General features: G+C 40.7%; 1 protein-coding gene across 1 annotated transcript; it reads left to right on the top strand.

Annotated features, from left to right (window-relative positions):
* The first annotated feature begins 151 nt into the window (after positions 1–151).
* On the top strand, positions 152–24,936 carry LOC308073719 (succinate--CoA ligase [ADP-forming] subunit beta, mitochondrial). Its single transcript, XM_080412802.1, has 11 exons — positions 152–282; positions 4,776–4,971; positions 7,597–7,693; positions 8,069–8,231; positions 9,290–9,418; positions 11,354–11,492; positions 12,503–12,664; positions 13,853–13,995; positions 16,787–16,907; positions 18,689–18,777; positions 22,024–24,936. The coding sequence occupies exons 1-11, from the start codon at positions 199–201 to the stop codon at positions 22,096–22,098; spliced, it is 1,398 nt and encodes a 465-aa protein (XP_080268928.1). The 5' UTR covers positions 152–198; the 3' UTR covers positions 22,099–24,936.
* Positions 24,937–26,156: the final 1,220 nt, after the last annotated feature.

The raw sequence follows: 26,156 nt of genomic DNA, 5'->3' as shown, positions 1-26,156 counted from the left end.
GTTTTAATAAATAAAAACTAGTTGCACTTGTATTTCACTGCCGGACCGGTTATGGTACGCATGCGTATGGCTTTGTAGTTCAATGCCGTGCACAGTACGCATGCGCATATGGCTTTGTAGTTCATCGTCGTGCAGGTGCACAGTGCGCAGGCGCATGCATCGTGTGTATTTTGAGAGGAGGGAGAGAGAGAGACAGACATGGCGACGTCCCTGTTTTGCGGCCGTTTGACGGCTAGTTTGAGAAGCCCAGGGGCCAGAGGCACCATTAGCTCTGCTTCCAAGGTGAGTGAGGGGGGCCAGGCGGGAGCAAAGCACCGAGGCTCCGGGCAGACGTGTTGTTTATAGGCCGCCGTGCGACTTCTGACGGCCATGGACTCACTGAAAAGTGACAGGGTCAAATCTGACATTAGCTCGTCCCCCATTGAATCGCTGTTTATTTGAGCTAAAGCTAACCGAGCTAACCAGTGTTGCCATGTCCGCTGATTATAAGCGACCTTGGGCTTGTTTTTCTGTTAAGTTGCTTGTAAATATTGGGATTTTTTTGGGCTTGTTTCTTAAAAGAATCCCTGGCTAATAAGCCTTATGCCTTAATACACAATTGCCCTCTATATACTCAAAAGTACTTCAAATATTGCTTTGATGCTTAACCTAGGAAGTTTTTAGTTGTTTTTTTAGTTACACATGCATTCCATATTCCATTGGCTGCTGGACCACACATGGACAAATGACACCATCAACTTGCGACGGGAGTTGTCCCTATTGAGTGAAAGATGAACTATGTCCAAAATAAATAACATATTTAAGGTGCTTTTAGCCATGGCAGGGGATCCTTTTAAAGTGTAGTTGCTTATTTGGGCTTGTTTCCTTAATGTTGTGGTTCTCAACCAGTGGTTCTCAAACATTTTCAAGTCAAGGACCCCAAATTAATATGTATTTGTCCACAGACCCCCTTCTGAAAACATTTTATGCCAGGGACCCCTCATACAAGTTGTTTGAAAAATATTCCATATTTTTTTACACTGTCTTCAAGATTGTTTTTTTTTTATTGCAGATCTACAAGTTCACCACGCTATTTTCAAATAGCCACTGCATATAGGTTTTAAGTGTTGCTTCATTTGGGCTTGTTTTCATAGACCACGGTTGCTTGTTTCTCTCACTAACCTGGCAACACTGGAGCTAACCGTATTAGCAACGATGGCTGCTTGTCACAGGGTTTATATGGCAAATACACCTGAGACGAAAGCTGTTGAGTCATCGTTTGATCGCATGGGGGGTCCCATGGGGAGCTCGTGGGGTCCCCTATGTGTCTGTCACGTTTGGGACCGAATGGATCTGCTCGAATCAGGGCTAACTGTTCCTCACTATCCTCAGTGACCTCCAGCAGCTGTCGTTTGATCAAAGTGGGGTCTGGGGACCCCCCAGGGGTCATTGAGGGGGTTCCAGTGAGTCTCCAGTCATATGGAACCAAATGGACATGTACACTCTCAGAGTGCACCTAGAGATGGAAATGCCATCAAATGGGGGTCCATAGCCTAATGCATATCAAATTGGGTTCCTTGAAATTAAAATGGTTCAGAATCACTGCTATAGCCTTCAAAAGTGTCTCTTTTGGGGGTCCCTGGCATATCTTTTGAAATGGGGGTCCGTGGGCTGATATGTATCTATTTGGGGGTCCTTGACATGAAAAGGTTTGAGAACTACTGGATTAAAGAACAGATTTACACAGTTTTACAAGCCAACAATGCAACATGGTGCGACGCGTTGTTGGCTTGTAGATCTGTTCTTTAAGGCAAGTGACAGTGTCAGCTTATAGGGACGAGTAGAGTTTTTATTTTTTTATTTGGATCTTCTTTATCCCTATTGGACTTCTCTGCAAAAGAGTCCATAGCATAAAATAAACATTGAACATTCAATACAGAAGCATAAATACAGTTTACAACGAGTACATAAAACACATCCACACATTGGTACAATACACACAGCACAGCTGTGTCTATTTCCCAAAACATTTAAATGTCTATGAAACAAACATTTAATTTACACAAAAAAATAGCCAATCTCACAATGTGCCGCATCGTGACTAATGTGAGCTTGGTTGATCGCCTATTTTCACTGAACATTTTAGAAAATCTGTTTACTTCAAATATTCTTTAACGAGACAGGGTCTAATAATGGCATGACTTCATGTGGACTTTGCCACATGATCTCTGAAGTCGGAAGATCTCTGACCTCATGTTGCCACTGGTCAGTCTGTGACATATCTATGGTGTATGGTGACCACATTTGGTCAAGATTTCAACCCTGTCTGAGCCCCATTGACATCCATTATGAAATTAAATATATTAAAAAAAATATATATATATATATATAACATGTGGAGAATAAAAGTTATTAAAGTTGGGCTACTGGCAGTGTGCACAAGAAATGTGTGACTGATCTGTCCAGTGGTTTGCGAGATTAACAAACGCACGCACGCACACACACAAGAACTCCGTAGGAGGCAAGCCAAAGAAGAATGCCTTTTGTTAATAGTTTGAATTGGTTGATTGGTAAACTCCTAATTGGATCTGATAAACTATTCCACTGCTTGACAGCATAAGGCATAAGCATATGGACACTTATCTATTTGCAGTTAAGAAGTCTAGTCTTAACCCATTTAGACCTGAGGCCGATTCTTAAAAAACTCCTTCTAAATCCTGGACATTATTTTCTGAAAAACGAAACATTTGTATTCAAATAAATTACAAAACATATTGTTGCTATATACTGTATACAGCAACAACTACACCAAAAGGGGTTCCCGGATTGAAAGGTATTGGTGTTTCCAGGTCTAAATGTGTTAATCTCTTGTTTTGTTAACGTGTGACTTGACACTTGCTGGAATTTAATTGATCTATGTACCATCACATCTGTCCTTATTATCAATATCAATCTGTTTGAAAGTTGCTTGGCAAATCCTTTTAGAGAGCTCAGTAATACTAGCGGCTAGGTAAGACTTTATATTAAGGTTGGGTCTATAATGCGCTACTATAACCTCATTCATAATGCATTATAATGAACTTATACGCCAAGGCATTATAACACTTGTTATACATGTTTAGAATTATGCATAACAACTTGGAACAAGTTTTATGAAGTATTGCAACTTATTATTTTTTTCACTGTTTTGTTTATTTCAAGATTCAGAGAAATAGACAAGAATATGCAGAGTCAATATCAAAAGTAAAAATATATAAAAATAAATAAATTGAAGTATTGCAACTTATAATAACATCATTTATAAGTGCTGATCATAATGCATTATAGACTCAGTGGAACAGCCCATTATAACCACCAGGTAACACTTTACTTAAAGGTCAGGTGAGGTCTATTATAATCACATTTATGATGCATTAAAATTCACCATAATGAATTATAATGCTTCATAATACTCGTTATAATAAGTGTATATAATTATGCATAACTTATAACAGACACTTTATGACTGACAAAATTATGGTAGTTATAATGTGCTGTTCCACTGAGCTTATAATGCATTATGACCAGCACTTAAAAAATGTTATAAACGTTGTTATAAGTTGTCATACATGATTATAAACATTTATAACGAGTGTTATGTTGCCTTATAAGCGCTTTATAATGCATTATAAATGTGATTATAATGCATTAAAGACCCGACCTTTAAGTAAAGTATTACCCTTAAATCTATACTGTGGCCTTATGCCGGTGTTTTGTGTTCAGGTATAAAACATGACTGACTATTATGCAAACGTACACTTAAAAGGGTTTGTGTGCTCCTGGACAGTGATGACATTTATGAATGTCGTAAAACTAGCCTAACAGGCTGCGAAAATGACCACCAGCCAAATGCTTGTAAATGTTGGCCGTGCCTTCTTAGTTTCTCTAGCTAGCACTGCAGGCAAGCACCATGGCTGCTAACCAGCTAACTCTGTTGTTTGATCGTGTTGTGCGGTGATAAATAGCCGATCTATAAGCTCACAACACGTCACATTGCGAGCTTGTAGATGGGCTATTTTCACTCTTTTAGAACATTTTTAAATCAGGGATGCCAGCTTATGAGTGGTTAACCCATTAAGACCGGATCTGTGTAAGCACTTTATCCATATTTTATACTTTGGCTTTAAAAAAACCCCCAGATATACAAGCTCATTGCGCGACTATGAGATTGTAGATCTGCTATTTTTGTGCAAATATTTGAATATATATATATATTTTTTTAAAGGGAACATTTGTAACTCAAATGTTTGCTTCTGGGGGTCCCTGGAACAACATATTTTGATATGGGGGTTGGCGGCCAAATACATATCATTTTGGGGGTCCTTGACATGAGAAAGTTTGAGCACCACTGATATTTTATAGCAACATACGTTTTTTTCAATAAACTGTTTGATTTAGAAGACATTTGTAGAATCCTCAGAAACAAAGATTTGAGTTACAAATAAAAATATATATATTCAAAGATTTGCACACATTTTCACATAAAAAAAATAAAATAGCAGCTCTACAAGCTCATAGCGCGGCACTTGGTGCCACACTATGAGCTTGTATATCTGTTTTGAGCTTGTATATCTATTTGTGAATGGTCAAAGAAATCTAAAGTGACACAGATGCGTTCCCGGTCTTAATGGGTTAAAGCCTTTTTTTTTTGTTGATAATACACCAGCCGCTCTGTCTGATAGAGCAAAAGGAATGTTAGGTGCTTACGCCCAAAGTAACCAAACTCAACTCCGGACTCGATACATCTCCCACTGCAGGTGCTAGGTGGCTCTCCAGGCCTGTTCGGTGGTCATGGCAACCAACCGCAGCCCCCCCACCTCCAGCAGCAGCAGAGGAACCTCTCCCTGCATGAATACATGAGTCTGGGCCTGCTCAAAGAGGCTGGCATCGCTGTGCCCGCCGGCCAGGTGGCCAGTTCTCCGGAGGAGGCCTACGCGATTGCCAAGACGATAAGTAAGCTACACGTCAGTGGAGATAGTCAGTAAACATTTGAACTATAACTGAATGTGGTTCCGAGCTAACGGTAAATAAAAAAAGCTAATTCAAATTGTTATTATAAACCACTGAAAAAAAATCTAAGTGCATTTGCCAAAGTACCATACAGGTGTACCACCTGCAATAGTCCAATAACATGATATATGTCATTTTGAAATGGGCATTCTGCATAATGACTACTTTGACTTTTGCTACTTAAAGTATATTTTGATGCTAATATGTTTGTACTTGGACTTAATTAAGGTTCTGAATGGATTACTTTTACTTATAAGTATTTTTTTACACTGTGGTATTGAGACTTTTATTTAAGTCAAAGTTTTAGAACTTCTTTCACCACAGTTTTTTGGGGGGAGGGACATTAGTCAAGTAAGTATTTAATTAAACACCAGGAAGAGAAACCATCTCAGAAGCATAACTTTTTCGGGTATGGAGGACTGTGCAGTGATTGTACTTTTTTAAGCTCGTCTTATGTTGTTTTATTCAAGAGACACCATTTTCTTCCAGTGGAATGTCTTTCACTTTCACTTCTTTAAATCCCATCTAAGAATCGTCATTCATTTTATGCTCTTGATTTTATGCTCTTACTCCATTTGATCTCCTACACAAAGCTAGGGTGTAGGCCTAGTTGCACCCTGTGGTTTGGATGGTTTATTTGAGCAACAAGAGAAGGACTTGCATGATGTGAAGTCTTCACTTCTTTTTTTTTTAAACATTTCATTGCCCCATGCCTTACGCCCCCCCCATGCCCCCAGCACAAATACAAGTTCATTATTCTTCTCTCTTTTGTCTTTTGTTCTCTCAAATCATCATACCCTCAGTTATTTTCCATAAAAAATGAAAAAGCTTTTATAATGATACATAACAGAAAACAGCTACAGAAATAATAATAATAACAAATACTTAGTTATATATACATTCAAGTATTTTGCATGTGGATGGTCAGCATCTTCACCAATTCATACATATTTATTTATACATTATTCTTCGACATTTCCTACAGTTTATAGCCCTTGGACCTAGATTTTGCGATCGATACCATATAACAAATGTAAAAGGTGTATATATTTCATTTTGTTTATTTGTTTCTATTGGGATAGCTTCCCCTCAATATTTCTTATATTATTGATAATGTTGCCCCCATATCCTGTCGAATTTCATTGATTTCCCTTTAACATTATACATAATCTTTTCTGCAAGTCTTTACTTCTGACATAGCATGACATCTATGTGTGATTCTTTTTAAATAGTTCCAGAGCTGTTCAGTATAGCACACAGTCTAAACATAACTGTGTGGTTCAGTGGTATCAGTTGACACTGGTGTGCAGATAATATACATCTGTTGACAGTTTAAATGAGAACAGCATTCTTATAGGGTTCTTGTATTGGCAGAAAACACAATCACATTATTTACCACTACAATCTTCACGTTTCTGCACAAAGCATCCTAAACATTGGCCCATATCTGTGTAGAATCCCAAACAAGAATGTAATTGGCTGTTATTTTCAAGGACTTTTGAATATCTTACTCTCTGGTTGGTGAAGCATTTAAAATGTGCTGGCCATGAGACAGTGGACAAAATGCTAGTGTACTGTACTGCATTTTCAGACTGGGATACCAATTTTACAGAGCTGATCATTTAACTGAAAAGCGAAAACCAACATTTAGAACCAATAACCGGTTAATCAAATAATCGAGAGGTTTTTCCCCCCCTTATATATCAATGATTCGTCACCGAAAAATTCTGATAGATTTTTTTTTATAGTCTACTGAAGCGATTAGTTTGGTTAACCACTCAACTCAACAGTGTTATACTTTGTTGTACAATGGTGGCGTACACAAATAGTGAAAATAGCCAATCTACAAGCGATGGCAAAAGTTTGAAATAATCGTGATATTGATTTGAATTCATATCTCCCAGCCCTAAGTGAAATTCGAAGTGAGGACCCAAAGACAAAATTATATTTTAGGAGATTTGGCCAAATCTCAATGTAATGACACATTAAGGCCGCATTGAGAACTATGAAAGTTGTCACCACAAAAAAGTAAAGGAAAAAAAATTCAAGGAGCTCACAAACAATAAAATGGCCACAGGACCTTTTGGCAGTGCTCCGAGCTCAGCAGTCAGGGTGAAGCTAGCTAAATGAAGCTGCCCAGAGTGTTTGTGCACCTTTAAGGAATTCCTTCTGCTAATGGGCAGGCTGGAACATGAAATTGAACAATAACTCATCAGGGTAGAAAACAACTTAGTGCTGCAGTCATTGCATGCAAGCAGTGGTGGAAGAAGTATTATTTTACTCAAGTAAAAATATCAATACTGCAGTGTAGAAATACTGTGTTACAAGTAAAAGTTTGGTATTCAAAATGTACTTGAGTACACAAGTGTAAAAGTATAGGCATCAAAATATTCTTGTAGTACCACAAGCAAAAGTAGTATGAAAATTGGAAATACTAGTAAGGTAAAAAATCTTTTGTCGTAGATTAAGTATAGTACGATGAAGTATATACGGCTTAAGTGGCTGAATGGTTACCTACAGTCACAGCCAAGATTTACTACTTTGTGTGTGTGTGTGTGTGTGTGTCAGATGGTGATCTGGTGGTGAAAGCACAGGTGTTGGCCGGTGGCAGGGGTAAGGGAACCTTCGAGGGCGGCCTGAAGGGAGGCGTGAAGATTGTCTACTCGTAGGTATCCCCGTCCGGGTCAAGAAACACCTGCCCTCACATGAAATGCATGCTAATGTTGTCAATATCCAATCCCCATGAAATCGAAGTAAGAGATAATCCATGAACCCCTGCATTGTGCAATATTTTTTGTAAGCCGTCTGGCTATCAAAAAAACATTGCACGATGCAGGGGTTCACCGATCGCATAATACAGTTTATTCCTCAGCCTTTTACAAACGTAGGCAGCCATCTTTCATTGTCTGATCATCCTTTATCTGTACTTCATAAAGCACACCTATTGTATCCTCCTACTCTCTTCTGTCTTCACCTTTCTCTTCCTCCATCATTCACTGCTCAACTCGCCCCCCTATATTCTCCTTTCTCAACCCACCAGGCCAGAGGAGGCCCGTGACATCTCGTCTCAGATGATCGGCCGGAAGCTGTACACCAAGCAGACAGGGGAGGCAGGACGTATCTGTAATCAGGTGTTCGTCTGCGAGCGCAGGTACCCACGTAGGGAGTACTACTTCGCTATTACCATGGAGAGAAACTTCCAGGTACGCACTCACTCACTCACTCACTCATGCACGCACACAAATAGAAATGGGGAATATGGACTGTGTAGATGCTGAAGGAAGCCACTAGGTGGTGTAATAGTACAGCATATTATGATGGAATTTGTTTCTGTTTCAGCATCCCCTTTCTTCAGATGTTTTCCTTTCAGTTTTATGTGGTTCCTCACATTTTTTTCAGACGTTTTAGGGCATTTTCACACCTGCCTTGTTTAGTCAAGTCGAGTGCGTTGACCCCCTTGATAACGACTTGAATGGGCAGGTGTGAAAACGACAATCGAACTCAGGTGTGAAACAAAGCAACCGCACAAGACCCTTTTGAGAAGGTGGTCTCGGACAGATTCTGTTCACACCCTGGTGCGGTTCGCTGCAGGTGACAAAGCGATCCACTGGGACCTGTATGGATTTTCAAGCTATTTGCCTGACAGTTCTTGGTTTTAACAGGCATAAGGTTTGCATGTTGTTGTGTGTCTGCACTATGCAATACCATATTTCCTCTGTTCAGCTGTTGGAATGCATCATGTTTTCTTCACATAATGTGAAGAAACGCATTGTGTTCATTCAAATTCTGCATTCTGCCTGAATTTTTTTTACTAGCAAGATGGCACAAATAATGACCGGTGATAAACAACTTCTGGCGATTCTCCATGTTGCTATCCAGAGCAAAACATTTGTTTCCCAATGAAGTAAAGAGCAGTTTGGGCCACTGTTAAATGCGCGTGAACACAAACCAATCCAAGGGGCAACATTGTATTTGTCCCTGAATCGGAATGAAGCAAACGCACTACATATGTGAAAACCTCTATAGTGTCTTACCCTGACAGGACACATGGATTGTATTTTAGCTCCTAACCGCTAAACGGACAGTAAACCAGCTCTTCATCACAATTTCATTCAATGTTCCTTCAAAACATGCAAAGATACAAAATGTATGTAAAAGAATGACACAAAAGAAAACACAAGCAGAAAGTGGGAGGGAAAAAAAAAACTGTGCCCCCCCCCCCAGCTATTTGAAGTAATTTGCCACCCTGCCTCCCGTACAGGGTCCTGTGTTGATCGGTAGCTCTCAGGGCGGGGTGAACATCGAAGACGTGGCAGCGGAGAATCCAGACGCCATCGTCAAGGAGCCCATCGACATCGTGGAGGGCATCAAGATGGAACAGGCTGTCAAGGTAAAGGGACATTTGATTGGAGAACCACACAAACAGATTTTGTCGCTGTCGGGCAGAAACCTTGTTGTCACAAGCTCTTGTTAAACGAACTTTTCGTTGGTTACATTTTTTTTAACCCACAGACACACTTAACCACTTTCAACTTGGTGTCCCTCTTTTGGGCATGTCATTACAGTTTAACATTTTCAAAAGCTTGTAGATCGGCTATTCTCTCTACTTCCATGCGACACTGTCAATACGACAGTATAACATTTTCATTAATCCTCTGTCGTAGGACAGTGTCACTTGCCGATCTACAAGCTAACGCAACATGTTGCAGCGCTACAGGCTGCAGCAGTTTACCTACCAGTCACTATTCACTTTTAACATGACACAGTGCCTGTCAAAGGCCAAACTTCACCAGCTCCTTCACATCTCTTTCTCTCTCACTCATTTGTTTTTGGAATATATTTGACGGACCCGAAGTGGTCCGTTCTTGGGGTTCGTATGACAGAAGGAGTCGTATTGATTTTCTGTCCTTTCTGTCTTTTGGAACCATAGCAGTCGGTTCAACAACTACCCCATTGATTTAAAAGTGCTTAAAAACTGGAAAACTTGTTGATTTGATGGCTCATGTCAATACATGGTCGACAACAGCTTCGAGAAAAGCCATGACATTGAATTATTATCATCTCTGTCATTTAAATTAGTTTAGTAAGGTCTTGTCAATTATAATTTTTGTTGTCATTAATGTCATATGTCTTATACATATTATTTATCATTGCTGTTGGACAGAAACCTTGACTCCATGTTTCTTTTAATCTTTTTTTAATAAATGAATGCCCTATTTTATACTTTGTCGTATGACATTGTTGCCCACACATTTTCAAAATAGCCTTATATCTACATGCACACAATGCGTTAAGCACTTTTAGATCTGTGTGACAGAGATGATAAACGTACATACAGTATTATTTATTATAGGACAGGACATTTCTTTTTGTGGCTGGTGGCATACCAGCAAATATTTTCAACCCAAGTGATTTGTTTAGAATGATACATAAGCACCTTGGAAGTGGTCAGTAAGAACATACCTGACTTTAGCTTAAATTGAGCACCAGAATTCTGCACTTGTTCAAATGGTGTTATCTCTGCTCCCATCTCTGCTTCGAGGAATTTAATGGAACCTTATTCCTAGACTTTTACTTTTTTTTCCTACTACAAAGGGTAAGCCTTCCATAACATAACCTGAAACTTCCCAGAACCTGTGAAGTTCTTTGATAGTTTTTTTGTTTGTTTCCACTATAACCAGAACTACCCCTGAAGGGGGATGTACGCCATAGAAAATAAAATAAATACTCATGAAAAAGCGAGAATAGCAGATTTACAAGCTCACAACTGCTATGTTCACTATTTTAGAAAAAAGTGAAAGTATAAGTTCTGATTTCTGGGTTCCCAGTACTGTAGGTTAGTACCACCGCCTGAGGAAGGCCCAAATTTGATTCTGAGAACCTTATCTGAAACCAAGCCGTTAGACTGAGTATGTATTTTTGAGAGGCATTTGTTGAATTGAATCTAAGTATGTCACGTTCTCCCGGTCTGCTGCAGAGACGCACTGCTGTGTTGGTCCCAAAATGGGGTTTGCATCATGGCACTATGTAATGTTTTGTTATGTCTGTTTGACATGGACATCACAATCACATTGGACGAACCAGATGCATTGTTTAAGTGTTATAATACGATTGCCATATATATTTTTTAAATGGAGACACTTATCTAACACCCAATCAAATGTTTTAAACATTATAATCAAAATCAGACTCTAAACATGAACTGGTTATTGGAATGATTATGTTGTTTTTGTTTCACAGTCAGAATCTATTCATATGAGCGCTGTTGATTTGATTTGAACCATTACTGGGAGTTTGGAGTGATCCTTACCGTTTTGATTTGCAGGTTGCAACGGAGATGGGCTTCCCTCCAGCACTGATCAATGAGGCAGCAGAGAACATGATCAAACTGTACAATGTCTTCATCAAGTATGATGCATCCATGGTAGAAATCAACCCCATGGCAGAGGACTCCTCCGGCATCGGTACGCACGCACACGCACACGCACACGCACACACACACACACAAGAAAGAATGCCAGTTTGGTCTATTCATTTTAATACAGTTGCATACACTTGAAACTATAAAAACAGTTCGCTTAATTAAATTGAAATAGGATTACATTGCATTTTATCTGTAGATATACAGTAAATGGTTGAATGACAGGTAATTAAATGTATAGCTCTGTGTGGGTGGACAGACAGACAGAAAAGTAGTAATTTGCCAGTCTAGAATAACTAGCCTATGCCATTAGAAAATAATATCTGCTGCCAATTGGAAGTTGAACTTTTTGTGTAAGAATATCTAGGAATACTGCTTACAGCAGTGTCTGATGTACATTTTTAAAATACAATTTCATTTTCGCTGCCTGATGACCAACATTCGTCTGAGACGTCTGTGCGAGCGTGGATAGGTGCTGTAAAACCATATAGTAAGCATGGCAGAAGTAAAGGTTTCTTCTGTCATGCTTCTCCACTTAATGGCTCAGTTTAATGAGCAATGAGAAGCACTCCCTTGAAGACTCGGGGCCACAAGACTCTGGCGCCTGAGGTGTTAGAAGTGCTAATTGCACCATAAAACTGAAATCTTTACTAAGTCGTTACTCCTGAGTGACATGTAGGAAGTGTCAGAATTGGCCTGGTTCTGTGTTTATTCTCAGAAGTGGGTGACATTTTTGACATCTGACCAGGGAGTCGAAGCTTGACTGGTCCATAACATGTTAAATGTAGCTGTTACTATAGATCAGCTGCATGAGATATTTATAATAATGTGTGCTTTTCCTATATTGAATATTCTCAGTATATTTAACTATGAATTATGATTATTATAATGATGATGATTTATTATTACTACAGACGGACACATGGACAGAGCTTTTGCACGTTTATAGTAGGATTATTATATCAAATTGTGTGTCCTGAACAGCAATGTTTTACCAACATTAGTTTGTGTGTCAGGTAATTTGGTTTCAGTTTGTTTTGTTCTCCCTGACAGTGATGTGCATGGACGCCAAGATCAACTTTGACTCCAACGCCGAGTACCGCCAGAAGAAAGTGTTTGATATGCAGGACTGGACTCAGGAGGACCCCCGCGACCGACAGGCTGCCAAAGCCGACCTCAACTACATCGGACTGGACGGCACCATCGGCTGCCTGGGTCAGTACACATGCTGAGCAGTGACTGACAGCTGCTCTGAAAGGAAATAAATGCTGAGGGAAAAAAAACAAGAACATTTTTAATGCACGTTTGCATACACCGAGAGCTGGTAAAATAGCATTTATGTCAGATTTAATACAAACAAGAATTTGTATAATTTAACGAATCAATGTCACCAGCACACTGTCTGCGCTTGCTCTATAATGATTGATGAATTAAATTATACGTGTCTGTCTACTCCACCAACGCACTTGTCGCTAAGATTTGATTCAGGTGTTGCAAGAGACTTGATGACTCAAAACCAAGTTTAAAACAAAAATGTTCTTTGTCTTAAAGGGATATTTCACTTTCAAATAAAGTAAACATTAAAACAATATATTAAAAAATGTATGGAAAAAGTAATGGAAAAATCTTGGCCCCTCGTGCATTAGAATGTCCTTCTAATGCGTGAGGGGGGGCCGTGATTTTTCCATTACCTTTTTCATAAATATTTTATATATTTTTTTAATGTTTATTTTATTTGAAAGTGAAATATCCCTTTGAGCAACTTTTTGATACATGGATGGTATGTCATTGAAATAATTCCTCTCACACTTCCTGAAGTGTTACTTTGATTTGACCTTGTTTTTTGAGTGCATGCGTTCCACAAAGCCGAATGATTACTCTGACTCTTTGTGTCATTTGGGGTTTTAGGCAATAATTTCCCAAGCGTAAAAAAAGCCACAAACAAAGCACTTTACTACGTGGTTGCCAACCTTTTAGAGATTGCTAGAGTACACCATGAAGTACCATTTTATTTTCATTCAAGCTTGATGCTCAACTGTTAACCACGTAAACCCTATAGTACTTAACCCATTAATACCTGGAACGCATCTGTGTTTCTTTAGGCTATTCAAAAATAGCAGATATACAAGCTCATAGCGCGGCACCGAGTGCCGCGCTACGAGCTTGTAGATCTGCTATTTTTGAAAAATCGTGAAAATTATTTTTTTACATTTTTTTTCCGAAAAACTGTTAGGATTTTAAAAAGATTTAGAAGCGGCCTCAGGTCTTAATGGGTTAATTGACCGGGTTCCCCAAGGGCTCTAATACTAGGTCTTCGAATCTAATGCAAAGTAAGGGGTCCTTGGCTTGGCCCGAAAAACGTTCAAGACCCCCTGCTCTAACTGAATCATGTGTACTTTGTAGTAAACGGAGCCGGTCTGGCCATGGCTACCATGGACATCATTAAGCTGCATGGCGGCACGCCAGCCAACTTCCTGGACGTAGGGGGCGGAGCCACAGCCCACCAGGTGACGGAAGCCTTCAAGCTCATTACCTCTGACAAGAAGGTAAGAACGACTGGACGTCGCCGGCCCAATCTCGGTGTCCGTATTCACCAGCGGTGCAACAGTTAAACCAACTAGTAATCGATTTAATCGCTCATGAAATTATTATTAACACATTCCAGGCCAGAGTTTAATCTCATAATGTACTCGCCAGTGCCAGCGTTTTATTGTTGTTTTTATGTTTTCTTCACGTCGCCACAGACAAAGTTAAATCCGCTGAAATCGCGCACTCTTTGTAAACACACAAGCGATCCGTCCCGAGTCGACCAGTGAAGACCGCATGAAAATGCGATCCGCCATCTTGTAGTTGCAACGGTTTGTGTTAAACAGCGATCAGCGACGAGAAAAACTACAACCGAGAAAATGGCGGATTGGTGTCGGCTTTAGAATGGAAGTGGATGGGATCGGAAAAACCGGATCCCGGATAATTCCGTTTCCGGTGGTGCTACAATGAAATGTGTCGTATCGAACGAGGCCTACAATGCAATGTGAACCTTTTTTTGAAGACCAGTTGGCGTAGATCTACGCGACTGGCACGTGGCGGCTTTAAATAGGTTCGCGTAGATATACACGACTGGCACTCAATGTGTTAACGTTAACAATTACTCGATTTATAATCAATACATATTTTGAGCCTGTTGATATAGACAAAAAATTTCCCAAAAGTTTCAAATATAGTGACTCGTCGTGAGCTTGTAGATCTGCCATTTTCTCAACTTTTGCATGACACTGTTGTGTGACGGAGAATAAAATGACACCTATGCAGACGCCTCGCTGTGATGGCTGTGTACACAACCAGACATTCTGGCAGATATCTCAATCAACTGATTTGGGCTTGGTGTGTCACAGCCTGAACATGCAGGCAACGTTGGTTCAGGTCTGCGAGGGCTCAGTGTTTTTCGGTGAAGATATTTGGTGTTAATTAGGGGGCCAATATAGACCGCTGAGAGTTGAATTAAATGGTGCCAAGTTAGAATAGTTAAAAAGTAAATGGCTGTCATAGCATAGGATATCGTTGCTTGCTGTTGGGCAGAAATCTCTCATCTCCATGTTCTAACTTTTTGTGTTTTGTCGTAAATTAAATAATGCCCTACTTAATCATATTACAGCATCACACAAAAGCATCAAAAGGAGCAGATCCACAAGCTCGAAACGTGTCCCTTCGCGCCGTGTTTCAAGCTTGTGGATCTGCTACTTTTGCTATTTTTGAATTTGAATCCTGAAAAGTAACTGTTTTGGACATATGAGGTTTCCACCCGACAGAGACCATGTATACTTTCTCTCACTTTTCATTTCATTGGTTAATTACGGTGCATCGACAGAATGAAAACGCTGCTAGAGCTTCGTCCTGGCAGCGTTGTGACATTGAAGTGTAACACGACCCCTGTGAGCCAGATTCTTGGCTCCTGGACGTCATTTGGAACATCTCACAGGCTTGGGAGCCACTTGGCTTGTACTTTGTAGCGTCATTAATGTCTCACAGCTTTGATTGGTTGACTGGCCTGGGGATTCAGAACAGTCTGTGTTGCTTGAATTATTCTTTTATACTTCCTGTGTTTTGGTCGGAACTTTACAGTACTGTTCAATTGTTTCATTTAGGAGTGCTAGTACAGTTAATTGAACTAATCAATGTAATCGATTATAAGGAAAATAATCTAATGAAATAAAATGGGTAAATTCTTTATAAAAATCAACCTGGTTTCGTAAAAACCAAAAAGCGAAAATAGCGAATCTACAAGTTCACATTGTGTGCCATTTTTTTGAGCGACAACGCTGTACGACGAAGTACAAGACACGGTGGTTAATCAGACTAATCGATTTAGTCGACTGTAAAAAATCTAATCTAGAAGATTTTCACGTTGAGTTTCTACGACTCACCGCAGAGCAGATCACAAAGATGAGCTTTTAAGCACTAAACCCATTTCAAACCGGGAACGCATCTGTGTAACCACTTCAACCATTATTATATACTTTGGCTAAAAGTTTGAGATCCACTGATTATAGCAACATACGTTCTTTTCTAAAAACTGATAGGATTTAGATTACATTACATTTGTAGAATCCCCCAGAAGCAAAGATTTGAGTTACAAATGTTAGCTTTAAAAAAAAATATATATATTCAAAGATTTGCACAAATGTTCATGATTTTTCAAAAAATAGCGGCCGAGTGCCGCGATATGAGCTTGTATCTGCTATTTTCTAATAGCCAAAGTATGGGTAAAGTGGTTAAAATCTAGAATTACAGATGCTTTCCCGGTCTTAATGGGTTAATTCATAGGTCAAGATTTACACTTAATTCATGGGTCAAGATTTCCCATAGTGCAGCGACCTGTGGGCCAGGAGGATGCTGCAAGTGGGTCCACAAATAATTGGCGAAACCGAGTGCCGTGCTATGCGCTTATAGATGTTATTTCTGAAAAATCTTGAATAAATCTTTGAATATATATATTTATATTCATTTATATATATGGTTCGCTTAAAAAATATATATATTCAAAGATTTGCACAAATGTTCTAGATTTAAAAAGAATAGCAGATCTACAAGCTCATAGTGTGGCACCGAGCTTGTATATATCTGCTATATATTTTTGAATAGCCAAAGAAATCTAAAAGGACAGAGATGCGTTCCCGGATTGAATGGGTTAACTTCTGCTAGTGTTTTCACGGCCCGAATTCCAGGTAATGAATCCAGCTCAGGAACAGCCACCCATCCTCTCCTTCTGCTCTCTCCACTGAATTGTTCAAATGAAGCTGAAACACCTAATCATTATGTGAAACAATTTGTGTTTTGCAGGTGCAAGCTATTATGGTGAACATCTTCGGAGGCATCATGAGGTGCGATGTCATCGCCCAGGGCATCATCATGGCCGTCACCGACCTGCAACTGAAAATACCCATCGTAGTGAGGTTACAAGGTAGGAGAGACGCGAGACTTCTTTGGCTATTCAAAAATGGCAGATATACAAGCTCATCTGCCATTTTTGAAAAATAGTGAATATTTGTGCAAATCTTTGAATAGAAAATTTTTAACTCAAATCTTTGCTTCTGGGGGTCCCTTGGAACAAAACATTTTGAGATGGGGGTCCGCGGCCACATGCATATCTAAAAATGTTTTCTAAATCCTAACGGTATGTTGCTATATCAGTGGTGCTTCAACTTTTCCATGTCAAGGACCCCCGAAATTATATGTATTTGGCCGCGGACCCCCATCTCAAAATATGTTGTTCCAGGGACCCCCAGAAGCACAGATCGGAGTTAAAAATGTTTGCTTTAACCCATTAAGACCTGGAACTGTGTCATTTTTTGATTTGAGCTAAAAAGCATTATTTTACACTTTGGGCTATTCAAAAATAGCAGATATACAAGCTCATAGCGCGGCACCGAGTGCCGCGCTATGAGCTTGTAGATCTGCTATTTTTGAAAAATCGTGAAAATGTGTGCAAATCTCTAAATATATACATTTCTAAAGCGAACATTTTTAACTCAAATCGTTGCTTCTGGGGGTCCCCGGAACAAATGATTTTGATGAGGGTCCGCGGCCGAATACATATAATTTTGGGGGTCCTTGACATGAAAAAGATTGAGCACCACTGATATAGAAACATACGTTTTTAAGAATACTGTTGAGCTTTAGGAGACATGTAGAATCGGCTTCAGGTCTTAAATGGTTAAAACACAAATTTTCACGATCTTTCCCCCCAAATTTGCAGATCTACAAGCTCATAGCTTGCCAAAGAAATCTAAAATGACAGAAGATGCTTTCCCGGTCTAAATGGGTTAATCCCTCTATATCCCTTATTTATACTCAGTCGCTTGCCGACAAGGTCAGTTCTTGTCAAAGTATAGTCTATCAGTCTATAGCCTCCCTGGACCCTGTCCCTCTCTTGTCATCTCCCTCTCTGTCTTTTCCAACCTTCCCCGTTCCAAGCTGCCAGTCATTACAGGCCACCAGACCCTTTACGTGCACGCACATGCACGCACGCGTGCACGCGCACACACGCACAGAGATGCACACCTGCCAGGGTTTTGGACAGTGTTGACTGAACGTCTTCCAGGCGGCAGACGGGAACCAGAGGAGAACTGACAGACTGTTGTTTTCTCTCCACTTCAAAGTCTGGCTCTTGGGAAAAAAAGAGAACAAATTATGAGACGAAAGAGAATCATCCCTTTAGTTTTTTCTTCACGTTGACAGACTTGGAAACTTCAACCGAATGACAACCCACTCAATTAGTCATTAACCCGTTAAAACCAGGAAAGCATCATTGTGTCATTTTAGTTTTTTTGCCTTGGCTATTCAAACATATTAGATATACAAGCTCACAAGTGCTGTGCTGTGAGCTATTTTTGAAAATAGATTATTTTTATTAAACTCTTTTTTTTATTTTTTAATAATCGATTAAATCAATGAGTTCAATGAACTGATGCACCCCTAGTGGAGAGAGACAGGAAAGAGACTGTAGAGAGAGAGGGGGGCTTGCGTGCAACGCAGGCTCCTGAACCGAACCCAGATCCAGTTAGTGGTGTATTATGTATAAGATTGTTGAAGTAGGGTTGGGGGAGATTGAGGAGAAGGTCAACCGCACTCCTTTTATCTGATTAGTCTCTGACTCGCACACAACCAATACACAAACAATTGTAGTTGCGTGCAGTTTGGTCCTGTTGTGCTCATGCGCTGTGTGTGTGTTTGTGTGTGTAGGGACGAGAGTGGACGACGCCAAAGCACTAATCGCTGCCAGTCCATTGAAGATCCTGGCCTGCGACGACCTGGATGAAGCTGCTAAAATGGTACGCACATGCACGCACGCACGCTCGCTCACTCACCCACTCAATCACAGCTACATAGCTGTCAGACTGTCTCATGCGAAAACACTTACACACACACACACACACACACACAGACAGTAGCAATGAAGGTGAAATCAGGACGTACACACATTGAAAGACACACTAATGGCCCAGAGGGCCGATACAACAAATGTACACATGCATGCAGATAAGAGGTGGACACAAGAGCAGAGGTACACATGCACAGATGTACACATCTGGGGATATGCAAGTAAGTACATAAGCATATACTTGCAACAACACACATACTGTAGATACCCAAAACAAGCAACGAAACATATGGATTGATTGACCTTTATAGATCCCATGAGAAATTCAGTGATGCACACACTGGCACACACACACACACGAGTGTGGACGAACACAAGGTCACAGTCTTCACGCATACACAAACACACACACACACACACACACACACACACACACACACACACACACACACACACACACACACACACACACACACACACACACACACACACACACACACACACACACACACACACACACACTGTTGTTGTGTCCCCATGGTCTGTACTGTATTGATGTGTCTTCCAAGCGTGTATGAATGTGATATAAAGTGTCAGGTTAGGTTTGCACTCCCAATCTTATCCATCAAGCATACAGATGTGTGTGTGTGTGTGTGTGTGTGTGAGTGTGTGAGACAGAGACTGTAAATTGAATAGTGGAAGTCAGTTTGTATGTCTGAAAGCAAAGATTTTAAAATGTCGATTTGAAGATACGTGGGGTTATTGATGAGTCTGCTGCAGTGTATGAGTGAGTGCATACATGATATATGCTTGCATAATAATGCATGCTTTGAGGAAGATTGTCAGCAGGAGGGCATTCTGTCAATCTAAATAAAATGTTGTCTGCTCTCCTGTCCTTTTGAAATGTCACCGTCCTGATTTGAATGGAGCTGATCTGTCCAGCCTCCAGCTCCTCCATCTCTGCAAGTGGAGCCACAGTCTCAGTCCTTTTGCTCAGCCTTGCCTTGGCACTTTCATGTGTAGCAGAGTCAATCAAGTCAATTTTATTTATATACCATCTACCAAATCACAGCAAGTCGACTCATGACACTTTATACCTGTATATAGAACACTTTACGGAGACCCAACAATTCCCCTTATGAGCAAGCGCTTGGTAACGGTGGCAAGGGAAACAAAATGGGTTTAATGGGAAGAAGAAACCTCGAGCAGAACCCTGTGGGTTGCCATCTCCCTTGACCGGTTGGGTAGAGAAGGGAGTGGGAGACACCAACAACAATATTAACAATAAATCACATGGAAAATAGCTGAACTACTTAGTACTATTAGATCAGTTATTTTCGGTAAAGATATTTAGTGCAGAGGGAAAAAAAGATGGTGCCCGAGTATAGAGCCCTGCGGGACTCCGGTCAACAAAGTATATAGGGTTGTATAAGTGGTTAAAGGTAGGGTACGTGATATTTTTTGGATTTCTTTTGTTGAAAAGGTTAAAGGTAAAGGTAACTATATTCTGATAGTAATCATTGCTACAGAGCGTTTATTCGTTCACAGGGGTCTCTCCAGCTCTTAAGTAAAGAGAATATAGTACATTTTCAGGTAGGTGACAACATTTAAGCCAATCAGGAGAGAGCACTGAAAATGCATTTTCTGTTTAATAAAGAGCTGGAGAAATATGGGAGACTCCTATTACTGAACAAACACTCTATAGCAATGAGTACTATCAGAATATAGACCCATTTTTTACTATGTATTTTTCAATGTTATGTTATTTTCAAAAGGCAAACAATTAATGTCAACAAGGTCCAATGACCTCGTTGACATTTGTGAAACCACACAGTGCAACCCTCAGTGATTAGCACCCATCAGGGGATTGATTATACTGGAGATAAATATTCTGTGACTACTTGAAAAAGGTATAAGAAAATTGAAAAATTGCTGGCACAGTTCGCAATCATTTTTTTATTTCATTGGCACTGAATGAGTTAACTAGTAACTGTCCACAGTCATAATCCATGGAACCCTTGAACCACAGCCTATGTATAAACCAAGGGGCCAGCTTCCGAGTTGTAAATTGAGGCTATATAGGAAGTGACAGGTCATATGAATGGCTGCTGGTGTCGGAAGCAATTAGGCTCCATTCAAGCGGATGGGTTTTTTGCCGAACTTTGCACTTTATTTTTTTATATTATTATTACCATAATAAACATTGTCATAAATACTATATGCTAAAAGACAGATGGAGAGGAGGCTCAGTGAGTCATGGGAAATCCCTCTGTCCCTCGACTCCCTCAGTCAGTCGGTCAGCCAGCCAGTTCTCCTCCAGACTTGTGAGATGAGCTGCCTGTTACTGTACTCACCGTCTGTACGGTATGTCGACTGCCTCCCTGCTGTGTAATCCAGACCAAAGGACACAGCCGTACTGGCACTCGCTGTTGTTAGGCGTGTGGCTTGCTTGGAAGTTTAGTTTTTTTTCCCTCCTTTCTCTGTTCTTTTCCTGTCCTCATCCTTGAGCTTACTATCTATCGCCTTTTGTGTTCCACCTCGCTCTCTATTGAAGCGCCCGGTGCGGCTTTAATTTGCTGACAGGCCTTTCCTCGAGTTCGTCCTTTGTTTGAACTTCGGGAGAACCCTCATTTCCTTTTTATTTGCAGAACTTTTCCCGCAGCTCTTCCTTTGTGGAGAACACTGTTATTTCATGTTTGGTCTTTCACCACCCCTGTTCTCTCTCTCTCTCTGTCTTTCTTTCTCTCTCTCCCCCCCAAATGACCGGCATCTGCTCTCCCCGAATGTAGTCAGTGATGCGAGAAATGTGATTTGTATGTATGGACTATATGTATGCATGCCACATAAAAAATCTATACAAAAATAATGAGCCAGGAGGTATTGTACAAAAACGCATCCAGGCGTGATGTCTGGGATCCGGTGTCTAGGAATTCCCTTGTTAGTTCCTGACAAGTCGACGATTGTTGTTCAAAGGGGTTGAGCGGCAGTCTCCGCCACATTGGGGACCAACAATGTTTGTGCGTTTCACTCTCAAGTTCGCTATTGACAATTGTATATTGCTCACATTCTATCTCTTCAGGTGAATTTAACATTGTCTCTCTCTCTCTCTTTATTTTTCTGTCTGTCTCTCTCTCTCGTCTGTCTGTCTCTGTGTGTGTCTACGTCTGTCTGTTTGTCTCTGTCTCCCTGTCTGCAGGTTGTAAAGCTGTCTGAAATCGTGTCACTGGCCAAGGAGGCTCAGGTGGACATCACCTTCCAGCTTCCCATCTAAGCCACGCCCTCTGACCCCACAGTGACCTCCTACCCCTCTGCCTCCAACCCTCTGTGGGACGCCCCACACACCCCCCCCCCCCCTCCCCCCCACCCGCCTCCCCGTAACAGACGACAAACTCTGAGACGGAAAGCTGAGATTTCTCATAGTACTGTTTCTGTTTGTCGTCCCTATCCGTTCTCCGCTATCTCGTTCTCCCTGTGACATGGTAGCATGACTTATGTAGTTGTGCACGCACCGTGCACAAACACACGCATACAGTACTCTCTCATGCTAGCCTGGCAGTGTTACTGGTTCTGTTTTGTATTTCTGCGTTACAATAGAGGGAAGAATAGCCTCTTCTGGTCACAGTGGATTTGCTATTTGCACCATGCATACACCACACATCTCTCTCTCAAACATACAAGCATTAGCACTAAGTGGAATACGCACAACAACCCCTCTCCTCTTTGGGAGAGGGAGATGGGAAGGGGGGGATTGAACTCTGTCTCTGCTTTGGGAAACACTTTGGGAGAATCTTTTTATTTACAGTCTTGAGACAAAAGCGCAGCTAAACTACCGTCAACACGTTTCCCCAAGCTAGTGGTCGAGTTGTTAACTTGAGTTCAAGCTGTTGTATGTATGTTCTGTGTCGCAGTGATTCAAGATGGCTGACGTTACGGACAGTAGCCGTTGACAGGAAATAAAAGCGGAGGATTAGATGATGAAGTGCACCGGCATACGAATGCCATCGCCCTGCCAGGTGCACACAAAACACACCCACGTATTATACAGTCCTATAGGAGTAGGAGCGCCCTTTGGTGTGTTCATGTGAATCAGTGTATTCTACGCAGATATCAGTGGAGATAGCCTAATGAATTTTACAGCTCTTATTTTGGAGTTGAGCTTCCCGAGGGGAACCCCTGCTCAAGGCGGTCAGGCCAGAGCTGACATTTCATGACAGCATGTTTCTGACCCTCAGGTGAACGGTTTCATACACAGTAGAGAACAGTGCCCAGAGTTGAATAAATAAAACTTGATAATTAAAAAACTCTACAATGTTCATATTTGGCACTGAGCTTTACTTGCATAGCAGCAAGTTTTCAGTGCAGGCGTCGCAGAGTTTTTGTAAATGGTTGATTGATGGAACGCATTGAAATGGTTCACTCACGGTTTAAGGGGTACGACGGCATCCAAGGTTGAAAAGCACCCCTGCTTATATGCACATGAGCAGACGTCGCAACATTTACCTAATTAGTCTCGCGTAGCCAGACGGAGATCACCGCCTACTGTTATGCTATGTTATTACTGTACTGATGTTACACGTGGGAGTTGGTCAAAGTTAGTTAGATGTTAAAGTTACAGGATAATAGATTCTGTATGACAAGTTTTACTGATATCACATTGAGACCATACAGGTAGACAGTGGATGAAACCAAGCCAACGATTTTGTGCAACATGTTTAAAATGTTGAATTGCCGCCGAACAGAAAAGGCCTCACGCTCCCAAGAGGTACCTGGACCCGAGGTTGGGGAAACGCTGGTCTGGGGGAATCTAAATTCAAAGTATGGGCTAGAACAGCGGCGAAAACCAGCGCCAAACAAACCTTTCAAGCTTTGAAAAACAATCCTGAATACCGTCCCAATATGAAGGACTGCCGTATAGTTGGTTCCGCAATGCTGTTGTTATTTTTTAATATTTCCGTATTGTATCCTCCCAATTTTAGCCCATTGAATATAGATGCCACCAGACTTCTCAGTAGGCGGAGATCTCTGATCGTCTGGCTACCGGACATTACCAACTAATCTGCATCCAGCCGCTGTGTAAAAACCCACACTTTTAACTTGTCCATCTGTAACTGAGAGAACAGTGGGTTTGGTTAAACCTGTGTACCCTCAGTTACAAATGGATAAATGAACTCTGAGGATTTTACTTTATAGTGAGAGCAGGTGGGGGGCCTAGCATGGAGCCCTGGGGGACTCCGGTCAACTAACTCAGAGGGTTTAAGTGGTTTAATGGAAACCTTCCTAAAAGACAAATGTATATCCACGGGTGTAAGTACATAAGTAGAGTGTGTACGCGCTAGCATAAGGCCGTTGTCCAGATTGACGTCAAATCGCACTCTTCGTGATGAATCAGCATTTTCTGAACCGTTTTCTTTTTCCATAGCTCTACTGCGTGTGTGCTCTGCCGACCTCGTCATACCATGAAAACCCATTTTCTGTCTTAAGCCTGATTTATACTTCATCGTACGACGGTATCGCACGCTGGAAATACATGGAGCAGACCTGACGCCTTCGTACGACTGATTACAAATCAAGCTTTAGTTTAGTCTGTCCTGAGTTGACCTGATGAAAGTAGGGGGTCAGGGCAGTGTGATCTCAACAGAACTGTAAAACGATTGTAGTTCTCTCTTGGCTATCTTCGACTACGAGAATAAGTGAACCATGCTGTGTCGTGAAACATTTTTTCACAGGTTCTGGATTTGCTTTCAATGCGCAATGTCTCTGGTTTCAGATGAGGATCTAGGAACTCAGAACTTATACTTAAAAAAAATCTTCTAAAATAGCCTTTCTACAAGCTCATACACCGTGTGTTTTCAGGTTATAGACGCTTCTGGGTCACCCTTTCGTAGTCGAAAAGAGCCATCTCTCTCTCTCTCTGTCTCTCTCTCACTCCGTCTCCCTTCTGTTACTACTGCAGCAGCCTTCAGAACACAGATTGTCACGTGTTATGAGTTGTAAGTCATTTATTATATCTTGTAAATAAGCAAACCGCTGTTCTCTTTTGTGTAAAATATTTATGCCCCTTTCGAGGGGTACATCCCAAATATAAGGAAATAAATGGAGAGAATACCAATGTTTCACTGTTTTTTTTTAGAGTGATTGCTGGTTGATACATTTAGGGCTGCAACACTTCATTAATTGATTTGAATTCCTTCGTGTCGACTCGTTGAGATATAGTATATGATTTTTTGCTTTACAGGAGTGTATATGGTGTTTCTTATCAAATATAAGCTTATATAAACAATTATTTATTGTCATTGTCCATTATAATCAAGAGTCTGGAGAAATGAAACTTGTCAGTTGCTTGTCACTTTGCACGCAACGGGGGGTGGGATTGTCCATTATTAAACATAGGGGGGATTCATTTTGTGTGTATTAGTAATTATTTCTACTAGTCTTTAGTACTTACTGTTGACCCTCAATTGAATATACACAATACAAAGGCAAAAGACAATAAATGATAAAAGAAATATATATATTTTGCGTCTATGTTGATTTAGTCAAAAACATGCTTCTCAGCTATTCTATTGAATGAAAAAAGTATCAATGGAATAATTGCTGGGAAAATAATGGATAGTTGCAGCTCTAAATTAGAGACCAACTTGGTGGGTGTGCGTTGGAGTAGTCAAACTTTTGTGTGCTTGTTTTTGATCACATTTAGCAAGGGGTATATTGTTGTTATATTGTCAGGGAGAAACCTCTTATATCCATATTTTAACTTTTAGTTTTGATCATACTACAGCGTCACACAAAAGTACCAAAAATAGAAGATCTGCAAGCCCGAAACACGACGCGAAGCGACGTGTTTTGAGCTTGTCGATATGCTATCTTTAATACTTTTGAATTTGAATTTTAAAAAGTTACAGTTTTGTACATATGAGGTTTCCACCTGACAGAGACTACTGTATATTGCTTGCCTGTCTGAGACCGACATGAAGATCCTGCCCTCTGGAACATCTCATACCCCGGCTGGTTTACAGTTGAATTCAGCCAGAGCTGAGCCTACTCCGGACTGGTGTGCCTCATTTGCACATTTTGCAGATGTTATACATGGGTGATGTTGGCCACTATTATTCACAACCTTTTTATTCTTCCTAAACTCAGCAGTCCTCGGTGAGTCAATCCATTAAGACCGGGAAAGCATCTGTCATTTTAAGATCTCTTTGGCTATTTTTGAAAAATTGTAATATTTGAATATATATTGCTATTTTGCATCATGGTGGGTCCCTGGAACAAAATATTTTGAGATGGGGTCCACGGCCAAATACATATCATTTTGGGGGTCCTTGACAT

This window comes from Gymnoscopelus braueri (genome assembly GCF_963280865.1).
Source record: "Gymnoscopelus braueri genome assembly, chromosome: 18".
Taxonomy (NCBI): Eukaryota; Metazoa; Chordata; class Actinopteri; order Myctophiformes; family Myctophidae; genus Gymnoscopelus; species Gymnoscopelus braueri.
Note: the sequence above shows the minus strand (reverse complement) of the source record. Positions and strands in the feature narration are given on the sequence as shown.